Consider the following 18,310-nt stretch of genomic DNA (forward strand, 5'->3'; position numbering starts at 1 on the left):
CCATGGGCCTCTTGTTTTATTTCTCTTTGCCTCTGTCTTTTCTTAACACAGTGTTATAGGTTTTGAAGTCATAGTTGAGCGGTTGAGACGTCATAGCTTAGCAATTGTGAGATTGAAAACATAGATTTAAGTAATATATTTGGGAGGAAATTTACAGTTTTAGTCTCTATCAAGATGGTTTAGTTACTATCTCAATCTTATGACAGGTCAGAAATCATTTTTATTTACTTTGATATCCTTTCACACTGTGAAAGAATATCACTTTTATTCAATAAATAAATCACAGTATTTCATTATTGAAAATGTAATAAATTACAGTATTTCTGTTAAAAAATGTAATAAATTTGGTTATGTAAATGTAAGAAAACATGATCTGCATGTGAGCAGTTTCTGGGGCGGGACGGGCTGTTGACACACAAGTTGATAAAGCAAGGATGTCATCTTGTTTGGAGTGTATAACAAAGAATTGTCTTTGGATTTTTCCATTTGCCCGATCATGGCAATGTAAATTAAATTAGCCACTTAATTATTTGTAGACCTTTTAAACAAGGATACACTATCATCATCCATTACTTTTTCAGAGGACTCTCTACCTTACCAGTACTTGGCTTCCTATCGTCCGGTGGTGAATTACATGGGTTACCCTCCAGGCTACAGCTTCTACCCTACATATCCTGCAGCTTATCCTGGGACACAGGCAGGTCTAGGAAGGAGGTATCCTGGGCCATACCCAGACCTTTATGAACCTTATCCTCCTGCTTTCATGAGTGGCAGATATAGCAGACAGCAATGTGTGGATGGACAAATGTATCCTGATCATCCAGGATATCTGCCAGCAATGTTCTATCCTCAGTTTATGATGGTCAATGGATGGAGGGAAGCGTAAGCTTTTTTTCAGATTTTTGTGTTACAAGATATCTTACCGAGTTTGTTTTAAGACTAATTATACATCAAATTGTATTCTTATCTGTAATTGATTAGAAATACATATACAGTCGAGCTTCATTAATCTAGACACTAATAATCTGGAAGCTTCACCTTCAGGACAAAATTTGTTGGATATTAAATCTATATTTATATCTACCAATTATAAAAATTGCTTTTTAGTCATCTGGATGCTTCAATAACTCAGCCAATGTGCATGGGAACACAAGCATCCAGATTAACTAGGCTCCACTGTTTCTATTTGAAACCGATTTTAATACATGCATCACATTTTCCCTTCAGGAGTTTGCATCATGGTGAACCTCACCTTGGTTTCATTCCTAGATACATATATCCATCATCACATAAAGGTCATGAGAGCTCAATAGGAAGGTGCAGAAGAGAGTCAGAATCTCATGGATCTAGTAAGTCTCTTGTAATGGGTTAAGAGTTTGGGTTAAAGTAGGTTACATTGACCTATTTTATGATGTTAATGGTCATGCATTTTCAAGTAATCATCAAACATTTTCAGTTAATGCATTTTTGAACCTCAAAATGTTTTGATCTAAAAGTAGGTCACAGTGAATATCATGGGTTTTGAAATATATAAGTTTGAATATATTCATATTATGTATTTTGTACCTTCATTCAAGAAGTCTTGTCAGTTAAGTATCTTTAATAAAATGTTTATGCAACCCAAAAGGAGATGAAAATACCTTGATTTTTATATTTTTTCTGTCCAACTTTATAGTGTTTGATACCCAGTTGGCACACCAAAAGTGTAGAATAACCACACTTTGTCAATTTATACATCTTGGTAATTATAGAATGTTTGATTTTTTGCCTGTTCCGCAATTTAACAGAAGAGTATTTCTAGGCCCCAGGGCTTTTTAGCTCACATGAGCTGAAGGCTCAAGTGAGCTTTTCTGATCAAAGAGTGTCCGGCATCCGTCTGTTGTCTTTTGTCTGTAAACTTTTCACATTTTCGACTTCTTCTCTAGAACCACTGGGCCAATTTCAACTAAACTTGCCAAAAAGCATCCTTGGGTAAAGGGGATTTAAATTTGTTCACAGGAAGTGCCAAGCCCTCTTTCCAGGGGAGATAATTAAGAATTTGTGAAAATTTGGTGGCATCTTTTAAAAATCTTCTCAAGAACCACTGGGGAAGAAAAGATGAAACTTACATAAAAGCTTCATTACATACTCTAGATTCAAATTTGTTCATATCATAACCCCTAGGGGTAGGGCAGGGCCACAACAGAGGATAGAAGTTTTACATAGGAATATATAGGGAATGTCTTTAAAAATCTTCTTCTCGAGAGCAGCAAAGTCATGGTTAGTCATATTAATATAGAAGTATCCTCAGGTAGTGTAGATTCAAGTTTGTTCCAATCATGGAATGGACTATCCAAACCAAAGGGTATATAAGGCAAAGCTTTGGGAAAGTCAGGCATTCAGAAGCTAGATGAAGAAGTTGGATGTTGAATCAGCAATAAAGAAGTTGCGGGTAAGAGCAAAATAAAAGTATAATAGTTATAAACACCAGTGGCAAGTACCCTAGGGAATTGATGTTAAGTTCTGGGTGTAGTAAATCTGAGGAAAATTGAGACACCCAGATCTTATCCATCAGTGGGATAGAAACACGGTGTAAGTATAGTACCTTACCCAATCCCTGTCTCTAGATAAGAGAAAGTTTAAGTACTGTGTGATTTACCCTCAGACAGAGCTGTCTTAATATTCATTCCAATCATTAACTCGGACAGAGTAAAAGAAAAACCTAGTATATATCCCTTGTAAGAACCTCATCATACAAGTTACATATAGGAAATACTATATGTGTACTTAAAAAGCGGGCTTCTTATTTTAGTGGCTTTGGCACAGACAATGATGCGCTAATTCATGAATACCGCTAAGAAATCATTTATAAATACAATATATGGCACAGACATGTATAGCATTAATTCATGATTTCACCAACAACTCCATACCCAGTGATTGTGTAATAATTCCAGAATTTTAAGGTATGACCATGCGGAGTTCTCAATTAGTCACTGTTGATATCACGGGACTTTAATTGTGTATATATATGGAGACTCTGCAGTCGTCTACGGTTATTCTTTGGATGCAGCCAAGGAGAGAAGACGAATGAAAGTATACTGGATAAAGTATTTTCAGTTATTAAATCCTCGCCTGTTTTCACAGTTTGAGAGTGAATTTGGAAGGCCATTTAAGGTTTGGCAAACCAGATATAAGGCCTGCCACGAAGAGGTTGTCCTCCAGTGAAGAGGCTAAGTTTGTTCAAATTATGACCCCCAGGGGTTGGGGGCACTACAGAGGGTCAAAGTTTTGCATAAGAATATATAGAAACCATGTAGAAAAAATCTGCTGCTCAAGAACAGCAAATCCATGATTTGTCATATTATTACAGAAGCATCCTCAGGTAGTGTAGATTCAAATTTGTTCAAATTTAGGGTGGGGCTACAATGAGCGATCAGAGTTTTACCTAGGAATATGAGGGAAAAAATCTTTAAAATTCTTCTGTTTAAGAACAGCAAAGCCATGAATAGTAATATTGATGTGGAAGCATCCTGAAGTGGTGTAAATTTAAGTCTCCCCCCCCCCCCCACCGTCTGTTCAATACTGAACTGATTTTTTTCTGCTTCTTTCTAGTAGTGAGTGTGCTCAGGTGAGCGATGTGGCATATGGGCCTCTTCCTTTGATTTACACTCAATTAAATGAAGACAAATTCAATTTCACTATTAACACTCTTTACTACTTTATTAAAGGAACCAAACCTTTCAAAAAATTATCATAGTGGATTGGTCAGGAGCATGTAAAACCTGGTATATATGTAATGTGTTTGTAGATAGTAGAGATGTAGGACATGGTAGCCTAGGAGAAGATGCTGGACATCACCACAATATTCCTGAATGTCATCATAGTATGAAGAAAAAACCTAAAGATGCAGTTGGTAGAGATGTAAGTAAAATTAGCTCCACCCTAAATGAAGAGTCACCAAATAAGAATTTGTATATTCCTCCTCATAAGAGAGTCCCAAACATGCATGGACAGTCTGTAGCCAGGGAAAACAGACCTACAAACAATAGAGACATTAGTCCCCCATCAGTATTCCTGTATCCAGGAGAGACATCTAGAACCTGGAGAGAAGAAAGAAGTCACCTGGATGGTTCAGTAGATAAAGGAAGTAGTGAAGTGTCATATTGGAGAACACAACAGAATAGGATGCTTTCATGTCCCACAACTTGGGAGTGTAATTCCAATGCACAAAATTTAAGTAGATCATTTGCTTCAATGTATTATGAATCACACCAACAGCAAGATGGCCAGGGACGACGTACTCCAACAGAAATGAGTCAGGGTGCTTCAGAGGATGAGCCCTCGGGATGTGATTTATTTTTGGCATCCAGCTCAGAAGATTCAACCCCGACATCTAGGCCCTACAGGTTTGATAATCAAAACCAGAACATTGACAAATATCCTGACACTGTTACATTGGACTGGAAGTCTGCCTTCCTGGAGAGATGTAATATCTATGGTGTGGGCTATATAGATTCACACTGTCACATTGACTTTCTTTTCAACAGGCTTGATTTTAAAGGCAACTGGTCTGATTTTAAAGTGCAGAACATGAAAACATTCCCTTCTAGTTACCTGGGATGTGTAGCAGTTTTCTGTAATCCAAACAGTTTTAAACAAGAGGGTAAGTTTTAAATCTATCTGAGTTGATAGTTGGTTAGAAGACTTCATAAGATGTATTTATTTGATAAAAATTTTGTGCAATTAAAATGCATTTATTTTCATAGGGGGTGATCCAGGATTTGAATTAGCAAAAGGGGGGGGGGGGGGGGGAACTAACTGAATAGGCAGGGTGGCTACCTTGAGGCCCCCAGTGGGTACAGGGCAAACCCCAGGTTGGCCCAGGGGGCAAAGCCCTCAGACCTTCCAGATTCTTTAATATTGACTAAACCCCAACAGAAATAAGTGATTTCACAGCATTTCTTTTTGTCAGAATTAGTAACAGATGTTTTACAGCCTTTGGAAACAAGGCCCAGGATTTAAACCCCCAGAAGCTCTTGCTTTGCAAGAATATAGAAATAGAGCTTTTTATTTAACTCCTTTATCCGATTATTCATTTCTTTTTTAAAAGATGGTACCATGATTTATCTTGAATTTGACAATGTTTTTGTGTGTGTGTGTGTGGGGGAGGGGGGGGGGGGACACCCCTTATATCTGACACTTCATACAATATGTTGTATTTTTCATACATTTTCTTCACCTTTGTTCATATAGGCTTGATAAAGGGTTTGACTTCAGATAATAGTTATGTGATACATGGACCTTTGAGATTTAGAGATACACTTACGGATTGCAATAACTACATTCTGTGATATTTTATAATCTAGGACTCTGGAAGAGTTTAAGTAAAGAGGAAAATGTGTGGTTAACATTTGGTTGTCATCCGAAAAATGCACGTGACTTCACCAAATGGAATTTGGAAGGGCTGAGAAAGTGTCTGGGAAATCACCGGGTAGTGGCATTGGGGGAAATAGGCTTGGATTACTCTGGAGTGTAAGAATTTCTTAATTCTTCGAGAGCCAAGGCAGAAGTAAACTTTTCTGATTTGAAAAGTATCAGTCTTCCTCGTACAGTTAAACTTCTGTATTTCGAACACTGAAATCTTGAATACTATGGATATGTCGAAGTGATTTGGAAGTCCCAACCACTTATTTTTTAAGTATTTTACCCTCAATATCTCAAATCCTCAGATATCTCGAAGTTATTTTTACCATCCCATCAAGTTCAAGATAACAAGGTTTGACTGTATATAGCTCTCCTACCTGTCTTCAATCAGAACAGCAAGTATACAATTAGTCAAATTGAAATGCATATATTGCAAATTTTATTCTTTAAGGGTAGGGACCAATTAAAATAGCAGTTCTCTGTAGTTATTAAAAATTTTTGGCACACTGGTCACCTTTTTATGATAACACAGCATAGGTATCACAGGATGAAATAGCACCATTCATAAAGCTTTTGAGATATCTGGTGATTTGTGATATCCAAGGTAAAATACTTAAAAAAATAAGTGGTTGGGACTTCCAAATAACTTTGACATATCCATGGTATTCAAGATAATTTATCTGTGTTCAAGATATTGATGTTCAACTGTAGAATGTTTATTTTTTAACTTCACAATTTTATTTCACTTTTTCCTATTAAAATGGTATTAAAATTTGTGCATCTTCGATTTCGATTTATTTGGAACATTTAGTATATTGCATGCCCTCGGTATTACAGTATTTTACCATGACAAAATGAACATTGTAAAAACGAGACCCCACTGTGTATGTATATGTATGTATATATATTTACATGTGCAAATGTTTTATTTTATATAACACTATTCAAAGCAACGCGTATCTATATCTGTATAAACATGGGGTCCTCGCGTCATAAACATTTGACGTAATTTCTGTGACGTCATAAAGGGTTGACGCTCAATCAATGGATCAAATACGTGCCGTTGAGTTGAAAAATAAAACATTTCACACGCTAAAGATTATAATCAGGAAAATATAAACTATAAATAAGTCATAAATGTAACTAAAGTAATAATGTATCATTTTTAAACATCTATCGGGATATAAATACGGGTTGGTATGAGATCAAATTTACCATAAAGCCCTTTGGGCTTTATGGAATTTGATCTCGTGACCAACCCGTATTTATATCCCGATAGATGTTTAAAAATGATACATTATTTCTTAAATATCTCTCTCTATCTCTCTCTCTCTCTCTTAATTTGTGGTGTATATATATATATAAATATAAATAATATATATATATATATATATATATATATATATATATATATATATATATATATATATATATATACATTTGCAAATTTTTCTTTTATATAACACTATTCAAAGCAACGGGTATCTATATCAGTATAAACACGGGTTCCTCGCGTCATAAAACGATTGACAGAATTTCTCAGTGACGTCATAAAGGGTCAACGCGCAATAAATAGATCAAACACGTGCAGTTGAGTTTGAAAAAATAAAACATTTCACGCGTTAAAAGTTATAATCAGGCTAATATATAATATGAATAAGTCACAAATGTAAATATAAGTAATAAGGTATCATTTTAAAACTTCTATCGGGATATAAATATTGGTTGGTCACAAGATCAAATTCCATAAAGCCCGAAGGGCTTTATGGTAAATTTGATCTCATACCAACCCGTATCTATATCCCGATAGATAAAAAAAAATGATACCTTATTTCTTAAATATATATATGTATGGTTTCAGATTTGTTGAGACTAAAGAGCTCCAGAAATCAGTATTTAAGAAACAGATTAGAATGGCATTGGACATGAGGAAGCCCCTGGTAATCCACTGTAGGGAGGCAGAAGAGGACTGTTTAGACATCCTGAGACAGGTCAGAATAAGGGTCTTCTCACATCTGGTCAAGTATATAAACAGATATAGCTCTATCTGGATACTGCTTTTTCTGGACATGTGACCTTTCACCCCATGGGTCTCATGTTCCGATAATTGGACATGTGACATTTCACCCCATGGGTCTCCTGTTCCGATGATTGCACTCTGTTTGCCCTTACTATGCCCATTCATCATCGGTAATATTTCATTACTTTGTTTAGTTTGTTCTGCAGTACTGTAATGGTGGATGAAACAATGCCACCTATTTGCTGAAGGACTGCACTGAAATGGTCTATAAAAAAACAAGAGTGTTCTTATTATCAATATCCAGTCAGAATTGTAGTATTATAATCATTTGTATACAATGATGGTGGACATCAAGGGTATCTCTAGCTACAATTAGGGGTGGGACAATACACAGATCTTACGATACGATACGTATCTCGGTACACATAACACGATACGATACGTATCTCGATATTATGATAAATTATAAAACTATAAAAAAAAAAACTTTGTATTTTATTTCATTTTTGTCTTGATATTAAATCTACAAATTATTCTATATCAAATCATATGTGCTTTGAAATTAATACTTGAAGTTCATTAATTTCATTGACTTAAAATTTACAAAAACATTGTTACATGACTGTACATATTGCCAAATGTCTATAAACAAGTTGTTTACAAATAGTTGTGTAGTTCATCAAGTACACTGTCTAAAAATTCATTTAAAAAACATCACATGTACATTAATATTAATTGCTGAAAGTCTGTAACCAAGTTGAGTTTAAAAAAAAATCCACAATTTGTTTCAAAATTTCAAATTCTTGAAATTAGAGAATCCATACATTGTTATGAGCTGTTAGTACCAGATGGACTAATATCAACTGTTGTGGAAACGATACGTTCTGTATATATATAACACGCTTTCCAAACTGAACTTTTCTTGTCCCATCTTCCGAGGATGCTTAAAAGTGAAAATGATTTACCCCTTATCTACACATTATTACTTCTAAAGCGTGTTTTCAATATCAATATCATGTCTTCGCTTCATACAAGCCGCCATTTTCCAAGGACAACTACTTTCATTTTCAATTTTTGGATAGGTCGTTCGTGTATCGTTTCGTACCGATATTTTAATACCTGTATCGTAAACCGTATCTTAGAAGAAAATATCGGTATGTATCGTTGTATCGGTATATCGTCCCACCCCTAGCTACAATAATGTTTATTATCCATGCAGGTGAACATAACATAAGGGAATATGTAATTGGGGATCGGGGTGGTTGTGGGGGGTTGGGGATTGGGTGCAGGGAACCTCCCCCCCCTCCCCCCCTTAAAATTTCTGAACGTATTTTTTTACTTCTAATTTAGACTAAACTATTCATTGAAAGACTGGTTTCCCACTAATGGACCTTAACCCCCACCCCTAATCTCACCCCAACCCTAAAACAAAATTTGAAGTTAAAAGAATTTCACGGGGGCTAATTAAAGATTTTTTTAGCAGTCATGATAGTAGATTCAAAAAATTCCAAATTAATACGACAGGTAATGTTAACTTAATGCTTCTCTCATTGCATTTAGCTAGGACTTCGGAAAATGTAAACAAATAGATGGCATGAACTGCTTAATGAATAATGAGTTTGTTTTGTTTAATTATTGAATCATATAAAAAAACAATTATTGCTGTTTTTTCAGTAAATACGATGATTGAGCCACCTTCGAAGTACAATATTTACCTCGCCCTTTGGGCTCGGTGAATATTGTACTCTTCAGGTGGCTAAATCATTGTATTGACCTCAAAAACAGCAATAAATGTATAACATAGCCCTCTTCAATATATTTCTTTTACTGGTAATCATGTTTTTGGAGTGGATTCCCCCTAGGGCTGCATCAATATATTGATACTTATCGATATTTAAGAATGTATTGTATCGAAAAAAATAACTTCCATTACGTATCGGACAGGCAGATTTTCTCATAATTCTGTGAAAAAGTTGGGAATTTGAATCACCAAAGGTTATATTTTCACTGTTTTGAATTAAAATTGATCAATAATAATATAATCATTAAGGAGATAGCACATCTTGGATAAATATTACAAAATACATATATATAGACAACTTTATTTTAACGTGTTGTTTTTACAGTCATTAAAACTTTGAATTTGAAGTTGTAATTTGTAGAGATAGTGAGACAAGACCTTCGAAATGGGTTATAAAACAATTAGTTTTTTAAAAATTCATGCATTAAATGATTTATAAGACTTTTTTGATAGACTTGTTAAAGAATCCAATGTATCAGATATTGGTTTATAAAATATTGTATCGTATCGTATGGAATTTATTTGCTCAATACTCAGCCCTACCCTCCCCCACCCCCCCCACCCCCACCCCACCCCCAATAAAAAATGGAGAGGGCTACATTATTACAGCTAGGGTATCACACACTACCCAGGTCATTTGGAGACACCCAAATTAATTTTTACAAAGTATTTAAGGAAAAACAGCTAAAGAGTCCATCAAGAGCTGTAGAGCAAAGGTGACTATGATTATCAACTATGCAGATGGATATCTTTTTGTAAACACACTTTGAGAGTTGGGTATATTTTGGTGGAAAAATAACTATTTTTATTAAACAGATGCTAAATTGTTATTGCCCTTACTGCAATGGCACCATGTCTGTTGACAAATATATTTTAGATATTGTATTTTTTATTGACAGATGGTTCCTAGACACTACAAAATCCATTGTCATTGCTTCACTGGAGATTTCACATCTGCCAAACTTTGGCTGAATCACTTCCCCAATCTGTACATAGGCCTTACTCCCCTGGTTACATACAGAACAGCAAAGGGTGCTCGTGATGTCGCCAAGTTCATCCCTCTTAAAAGGTTACTGCTAGAGAGTGATGCACCTTACTTTGTTCCAAGAACTGTAAGTTAATGGTCCAACATTTATAAATGGTTCAGTCATGTTTAAACAGGATAATTTTCTTTTTCAAGGCAAATGTTGTATAGGTTATTGAAGTTATATTATGCAATTATGGACTTGTTCGGAGGTTAGTATGGTTTGTTATTCACCAGAAAAATATCGATATTGATATTTTTCTGGTGAATAACAAACCATATTCACCACTGAAAGAGTAATTGTTTTATTATTTAGTCCAGATTTGAGTAATAAGACATCGAAGGCTGCATGACAACACCATTTTCATTAACAAACTTCTGTTGCAGAAAGATTAAGAATGTCCAAATTACAAGTTATATCTTAATTGTAATTTGGACATTCTTATTTAACATAATCTTTTGAACATTAAGCTTCTTCTCTTGAACTGCTGAACCAATTTCAACCAATTTTGGCATAAAGTGTCAGTTGGCGAAGGGGAACAAAGGTGAATTTCATGGTCCCCCCCAACCCCAACCCCCAGGGCCTAAAACCATCAAAATTAGTGTTATCTTTAAAAATCTTCTTTGCTCCTGGACATCAAGCATTCAAATTGTTAGCATGATTGTAAAAAGCATTAAGCCCTCTACCAAAATTGTGAAATTTATGGCCCCCAGGGTCAGGGGTTCTGGCATTAGGGCAGGGCTCTAATGATCATATAGTACAGGGGGCATTTCTCTCCCCCTGTATATTAAGAAGATAAACTAGGCACCTGCTTATGATAAGCAAGGGTACCTCTTCCAAAACTGTGAAATTTATGGTCCCAGGGTAAGAGATTCTGGCATTAGGGTGGGACTCTAATGATCATATAGTGAAAATGTATAAATTCTTTAAATCTTTTTCTCTCCCCCTGTAAATTTAGAAGATAAATTAAGTGCCTAGTTATGATGAGCAAAGTTGCCTCTTTCAAAATAGTGAAATTTGAAGTCCCAGGGGTTTTCATGTCAGGGCGGGGGTCTAATGATCATATAGTGAGAGTGCATATAAATTCTTTCCAATTGTCTTTTATCCCCTTCTATATTTAGAAGATAAACCAGGTCCCTTGTTATGATAAGCAAGGGTGCTTTTTCCAAGATTGTGAAATTTGTGGCCCCAGGGTTAGGGGTTCTGGGGTTAGGGTGGGGCTCTAAGGCCAAAAAAAATGATCAATAATTTCTCATGCACTGCCTCATCAGATCAAAAACTGCCGCATTGATCAATTTTGACATATTCAAAAGGAAAATAACTCAATTTTCTTTTTTGTCAAGTTGAAAAAGAAAACCGAGTTATTCACCTTTTCATCCATGCTTAAGTATCAGATGAACAATTTATTTCTCGTTAAATATATAGTTTTGTACCCAGCTTTCATGAAAGTGAGGGGACATTAACGTAGGTCGCTGACATCGTTAAAACTGAGTACGCAATTTATATGATTTGGGCGACTTTCTTGTGCACATTTGATTATGACGTCACAGTGAGTAAGTCTTTAATACAACAAACTGAAGTTATCAGAAAACTTTTTTACAATTTTTTTAATATTCGAAAATCAAAAGTGTTAGAAAGCGTTTATTTATCATCACATTGAGACCTCAACAGTATCACGAAAAGATATGGAACAACTAAACAAATGTCAAATGCATGATTATTTTTTTTTCATTTGATGTATTTTGATTAAATGTTTGTTACACTGATAAACCGTCATTATATAAACAACCGCAATTACAGCTGTTATATCAAAAGTTTAAACTTTAATTTTAAAAAGGAAATTTTAAAAATACATGTATATCTATATCACAGTTGAAAAACTACTCAGTTATGAAACATGTAAGGCATAAAACTGACACAGACCTTCCACAAGTAACAGCTTACAATGCTGTTAGCTTCAGTTTTGTCTAATTTGCTTTCCCAGTCAAGCAAGTTGCCCTTTAAATTGAAAAGTCGCTGAAAAAAAAATCTTGGTAGTTCACTGTAGCCTGTTGATAAGGCAAGATAGAATTAATTTTTAGATTCTCATCTCCATTTACCTCTCTCAAAGTGTTTCGTCCAATGGCTTTCTATGGCTTTTTAAAAAAAATTTTCAGAAGTGTTTACTTAGAAAATCAGGGTAAAAGTTTGGGAGGTATCCCCCAATTGTATGCGAAACACCGAGTATAGAATAAAAAAACGGCAAGGAATGCTGTGTAAATGCACCGCATGAATACAGATATGTATAGAGAATTAAGGCAGTGATGTTTAACTAGATTTAGATACATGTATTATCACAGAAAGATTTGAACAAAGTATTGCGATGAAGAAATTAAAGCTCCAAAATTACAACGCCTCTGAGCTAGAGGTACTTGTGTGTTATTTCACCTGATTAAAAAAGATCACAGGTTGACTTCATGAGGAATTCCTGCTAAAGAAAAAAGGGATATTCGGTAGGAATCTTAGGAGGGGCATGCCCCCATAATTTTTTTTAATGTATATAAATTACTTTAGAAAATCGAGCTAATTTACAGTTGTTGTCCCCCTCGATAATATTGCCAGTACATGAAAATATTATACATATTAGAAAACAGAACTAATTTGCTGGGAGGGGGGGGGTAACCCACTTTTTTCTGAGTATAGTATTTGCTACAGTAATTTTTCCTTTAGATGCATGCTGGTTCTCCCCCCCCCCCCCCCCCCCACACACACACACACACACACACTTTTTGTTGCTGTTAGGTCGAGCCTGGCAAATCCAGGATACAAGTGTGTGTACATTACTTGTGACAAGACCTTTCAGATTGTATTATGATATTTGACTTCATGACCTTGATCTTGAAGTTTGATGTAGTTTTCATAAGCTGTAATCTTTGCCATAACTGTTATTAATTCAGTAATGTATGTTTTTTTTTTGTACATTTTGAAAAAAAGAGATAACACCTGCTTAAAAAAAATCTGCCTGCCACATTGAATTTTGAAATTTTTGGCCTGAGAAACTATTAATTAATTTTTTGGGGCCAAATGATCATATAGTGAAAATGTTAAATACTTTTAAAATTGTCTTCTCTGTATATTTAGATGATAAACTAGGTATCTGATTATGATGAGCAAGGGGGCCTTTTCCAAAATTGTGAAATTTGTGGCCCCAGGGTGAGGGGTTCTGGAGTTAGGGTGAGTTTCTTATGATCATATAGTGAAACTGTATAAATTCTTTGAAAATCTTCTTCTCTGGGTATTTAGCAAACAAACTAAGTGGATAGTTGTGATTAGTTAATATGCCTCTTCCAACATTGAGAGAACAAGAGAGATCACTAGTACTGTGAGAGGAAATGCAATTGGTATTCTAATAGTGCTGATTAGAAGCACTTTTGTTTTGTTTAGTCAGAATGGTGATAGTGACAGATGGGGGCAGGTACAGACAAGTAAATGGATGCGCTTCAACTTTTGTTACTAAGTGATAGACTAATTATTTTGTTGTTCTCTGATCATCAGATTTCTCTTGCTTATGGGGAGCATAATTTCGATCATCTATCAGTTTATTTTTGTTTTATTTTATACTTTTATTGATCCTTTACAGTGTTATATTATAGTCAGGTGACCATTCAGGCCCTTGGGCCTCTTGTTAATGATAGATTATTTATTTAAATGATAAAAGAAAATACTGAGCTTTGATTATAGTCAAAATACTTTTTGTATCTCCACCCTCATATGATATTGGATTCTGCAAAATTTTTCATTGAGGTAGTCCGATCCTCAGGTTCATAAAGTCAGCAGTTAAGTAATTGAAAATTCTCACAAAAATATCTCTGAATTCACAAAGTAATGTATATTTACCCATAATATTTCTTCAAAGTTAATCATTATAGTTAATCATGTTATATAGGGAAAATTATCAGATCTCCAATATCTATTCAGGAAAGATGAATAGAAACATCAACTATGCATTTTCTAATTGAAAATTGATCTACAAATATATTTAAGGTTAAAAAACTATAGGTATCCAGGCATTCAGAGAAATTTGCATGTTTTTATGCCCCCGTATCGAAGATTCAGGGGTATATAGTTTTTGCCCTGTCCATCCGTCTGTCTATTTATTCGTTTGTCTGCAAAGACTTTTAACCTTCCCCTTTACTTTTGATTGGTTGGAGCTATGGCTTTCATATTTCACATGTGTATTCCTTGTGACAAGACCTTTCTTTGGGTACCACCATATTTGACCTTTTGACCATGGAGTTTGATCTAGTTTTGCAAAATTTTACCAAACTTTAACCTTGGCCATAACTTTTGAACAATTGGTGCTAGGGCTTTCATACTGTGTAATCCTTGTGACAAGACCTTCCTTCGGATACCAACAACTTTGACCTTTTGACCTTGACCTAGGAGTTTGACCTAATTTTGAAAAACTTTAACCTTAGCCATAACTTTTGAATGGTTGGTGCTAGGGCTTTCATATTTCACAAGTGTAATCCTTATGACAAGACCTTCCTTTGGATACCAATAACTTTGACCTTAACCTTGGAGTTTGACCTACATTTGGAAAACTTTTACCTTGTCTCATAACTTTTGAACGGTTGGTGCTAGGGCTTTCATACTTCACATATGTAATCCTTGTGACAAGACCTGCCTTTGGATGCCAACAGCTTTGACCCTTTGACCTTGGAGTTTGACCTACTTTTGGAAAACATTAACCTGTCTCATACTTTTTGAATGATTGGTGCTTCCACTTTCATATTTCACCTGTGTATTTCTTGGGAGAAGGCCTTTCATTGGGCACCATTAATTTTGACCATTTGACCTTGATGTTTGACATACTTTTAAAAAAACGTTTACCTTTTCCATATCTATTCAATGGTTGCTGTTGGAGCTTTCATATTTCACAGGTATATTCATCAAGACAAGACCTTACTTTGGGTACCAACATATTTGATTTGCATTTGGGAAAGTTTAACTTTTGCTATAAGTTGCCATACAGGGGCAGCAGTGTTTCACAAACACATCTTGTTTTTTTTACGTTGACATTTATATATTTTTCAGTGGTTTCATGGCCAAGAGTTTCTTCTTAAAACTTTTATGACAAAATCTCCAAGAAACTTTTTATGGTAGGGTTCCTTTAACACTAGGTGTTGATAACACATTTTTGTTTTTTAGATTCCAAAGGAGTCCATGAATTATTCTCACCCAGGTCTGTGTGTCACAGTAGCAGAGGAAGTGGCTCGACTCAAAAACATTTCTGTACAAGAAGTTCTTAAAGCCTGCCTAGAGAACACCAGAGACATGTACAACATCTAACTCAACAACTAGTTAACTGTAAATGATAAAAAACAGTCAATAGACAGCAAATTATTAGTATACACTGGATGAATTCATATGAATCTGAATTGTGTTTGTACACCAGATAAAGTGAAATATGTTCTATCATTGTACATGTACATGCTCTTCATTTGTTAGTTTATTAATAAAGTCTAGGTATGTGTTTAAAGAAGTGTTATAGTAAATGGGACAGGTCACTAGATCTTGTGACAGAGATCACTGGTGATTTACTGTTCAGAGAGAAGATTTCAAATTAAGGTCAGAAAAGTTCATTTTCCTTCAAAGAGAAATTTTAAATACGACGTAGCTAGGTCAGCCCTTAAGCAAGAACATTTTTGAAAAATATGGCCTATGAACTTTGTACTTAATATAGTGTGTGTGTAAATTCAAAAAAAAAAATTTAAAAACTAGCCTGGAAGGTTCTGAAAAATGTTCCCAATAGCCACTAATTAATTAATATGATGCAAAATCCTGCATTTCATCAAAAAGTATGTTTCACGGCTTGAACAAAGGGTCTACCGATATCAAATAACCTGATACACTCCCCAAGACCAAGCTTGATTAGGCGACTTTGTCCTGCATAACTATTGGGGCCTTGCTCTGTGGGTGCCCTTTTTTGATCTGTTTGTCCATCAGTTTATTTGTCCAGAGGATGTTTTCTCTCCCCTTGGCCCAGTCAAGCTAAAACTTAAGCAATAGATTGCCCATGGGTAAAGAAAGGGAATGTATTGACCTTCAACAAATTTTCTTGATCAAAGGTCATGGTAAAAAAAACCCCAACCTGTTGTTAAATCCTCTTTCAGAGCATATTTTCTCTCCTCTTTGTTAAGTTGAGCTCATACTTCAGCCATAAAATGCCTTTGTAGAGAGTTTGCGGTCACCCTGAGTCAACTCTCTGTATCAAAAGGTCGAAAAACTTCTGTAAAATCATTGTCCAGAGCATATTTTACCTCCTCTTGTCCTTGTCAGACTCAAACTTTACCTATAGAGTGCCCTTGGGTAGCAGATGTTCAGTGACCTTGAATTAATTTTCTGGATCAATGATCAAGGTCCAAAAACCTCTGTAAAATACATGTACTTGTACACATATTTTCTCTCCCAATTGGACTCCACCATAAAAGTGCCCATAGATAGAGCGTGTTCAGCGTCCTTCAGCCAAGTTTCTAGGTTAGTGGTCAAGATTATAGCCAATCTGTGAAAAAAATTTCTTGAGCATTTTTTCTCCCATTGGCCCCATGTGGCTTAAATTTCACCCAGAGTGTTCTTGGAGAAAGCGTCTCTGATCTTAATGTCCTTTGCTAAAACCAGGCCATTTGAGATGGCCACCATTTCAATTACTAGTCTAGTTAAAACTATCATTGTCAGTGATAGATAATAATTATCACTGTGTCAAACTCACTAACGGTGAAGGTTAGGCTTGAGCTACAAAACAGTCAGTAAAATCTGAAGAATTCGTAAAGAAAATCTATCTCTCTTTGACTGTGTAGGATTTTACACCAAGTTATTGATGCTTTTAAAATTATATCCTGCCAAATAATGCACAGGTCTGTGTCTCTGACTACTAGGTCAGAGATTCTGGAGCATGTACAGATAAGGAATTTTACGGAGTTGTTGCAGATAACCAGACTTTTGTTGATCGATGATTACCCTGTTTCTCTTGTTTTTGAGCAAATGCAACATATCTTCCTCTATCAATTTATTTTTCTTTATTATATAAGTATGAAATTGGCATTCTGTTGATCCTTTAAAAGGTTGTATTATACTCGGGTGACCATTAAGGCCCTTAGGCCTCTTGTTTTGCGTTAGGTACTTTCTAACGTTTTTTAGCTCACCTGAGCTGAAAGCTCAAGTGAGCTTTTCTGATCACCCGTTGTCTGTCCCTCCGTAAACTTTTCACATTTTCAACTTCTTCTCAAGAACCACTGGGCCAATTTTAACCAAACTTGGTACAAAGTATCCATGGGTGAATTCTTAAATTAAATTAAATTTAAATTCTTAAAATAAAGGGCCAAGTCCCCTTACAAGGGGAGATAATCAAGAAAAAGACAAAAATAGGGTGGGGTCATTAAATCTTCTTCTCAAGAACCACTGGGCCAAAAAAAGCTGAAACTTATGTGGAAGCATCCTTGGATAGTGAAGATTCTAAATTGTTCAAATCATGACCCCTGGGTGTAGGGTGGGCCATAATAGGGAATCCAAGTTTTACATTAAAATATATTGGAAAAATCTTTAAAAATCTTCTCAAGAACCACTGGGCCAGGAAAGCTGAAACTTAAGTGGAAGCATCCTGGGGTAGTGTAGATTCTAAATTGTTCAAATCATGACCCCTGGGGGTAGGGCGGGGCCACAATATGGAATCCAAGTTTTACATTGAAATATATAAGAAAAAAACTTTAAAAATCTTCTCAAGAACCACTGGGCCAGAAAAACTGTAACTTATGTGAAAGCATCCTGGGGTAGTGTAGATTCTAAATTGTTTATTTCTTGACCCTCGGGGGTAGGGCAGAGCCACAATAGGGAATCCAAATTTTACATTGAATAAGTAAGAACAATCTTTAAAAATCTTCTTCTCAAGAACCACTGGACCAGAAAAGCTGAAACTTAAGTGGAAGCATCCTGGGGTAGTGTAGATTCTAAATTGTTCAAATCATGACCCCTGGGGGTAGGGCGGGGCCACAATATGGAATCCAAGTTTTACATTGAAAT

At 35.4% G+C, this 18,310-nt stretch overlaps 1 protein-coding gene across 1 annotated transcript in view; it reads left to right on the forward strand.

Annotated features, from left to right (window-relative positions):
- Positions 1-15,762, forward strand: part of LOC133190547 (uncharacterized) — a 42,060-nt gene extending 26,298 nt beyond the window's left edge. Inside the window, exons 4-10 of the mRNA XM_061326233.1 lie at positions 582-882; positions 1,228-1,349; positions 3,791-4,645; positions 5,349-5,514; positions 7,268-7,397; positions 10,127-10,339; positions 15,443-15,762. Coding sequence (XP_061182217.1) covers positions 582-882; positions 1,228-1,349; positions 3,791-4,645; positions 5,349-5,514; positions 7,268-7,397; positions 10,127-10,339; positions 15,443-15,583 — 1,928 coding nt within the window. The 3' untranslated portion in view covers positions 15,584-15,762. The remainder of the gene's footprint in view (positions 1-581; positions 883-1,227; positions 1,350-3,790; positions 4,646-5,348; positions 5,515-7,267; positions 7,398-10,126; positions 10,340-15,442) is intronic.
- Positions 15,763-18,310: the final 2,548 nt, after the last annotated feature.

This window comes from Saccostrea echinata, unplaced genomic scaffold (assembly GCF_033153115.1).
Source record: "Saccostrea echinata isolate AGI-Se365-2 ecotype Australia unplaced genomic scaffold, CSIRO_AGI_Sech_v1 ptg000022l, whole genome shotgun sequence".
Lineage (NCBI taxonomy): Eukaryota > Metazoa > Mollusca > Bivalvia > Ostreida > Ostreidae > Saccostrea > Saccostrea echinata.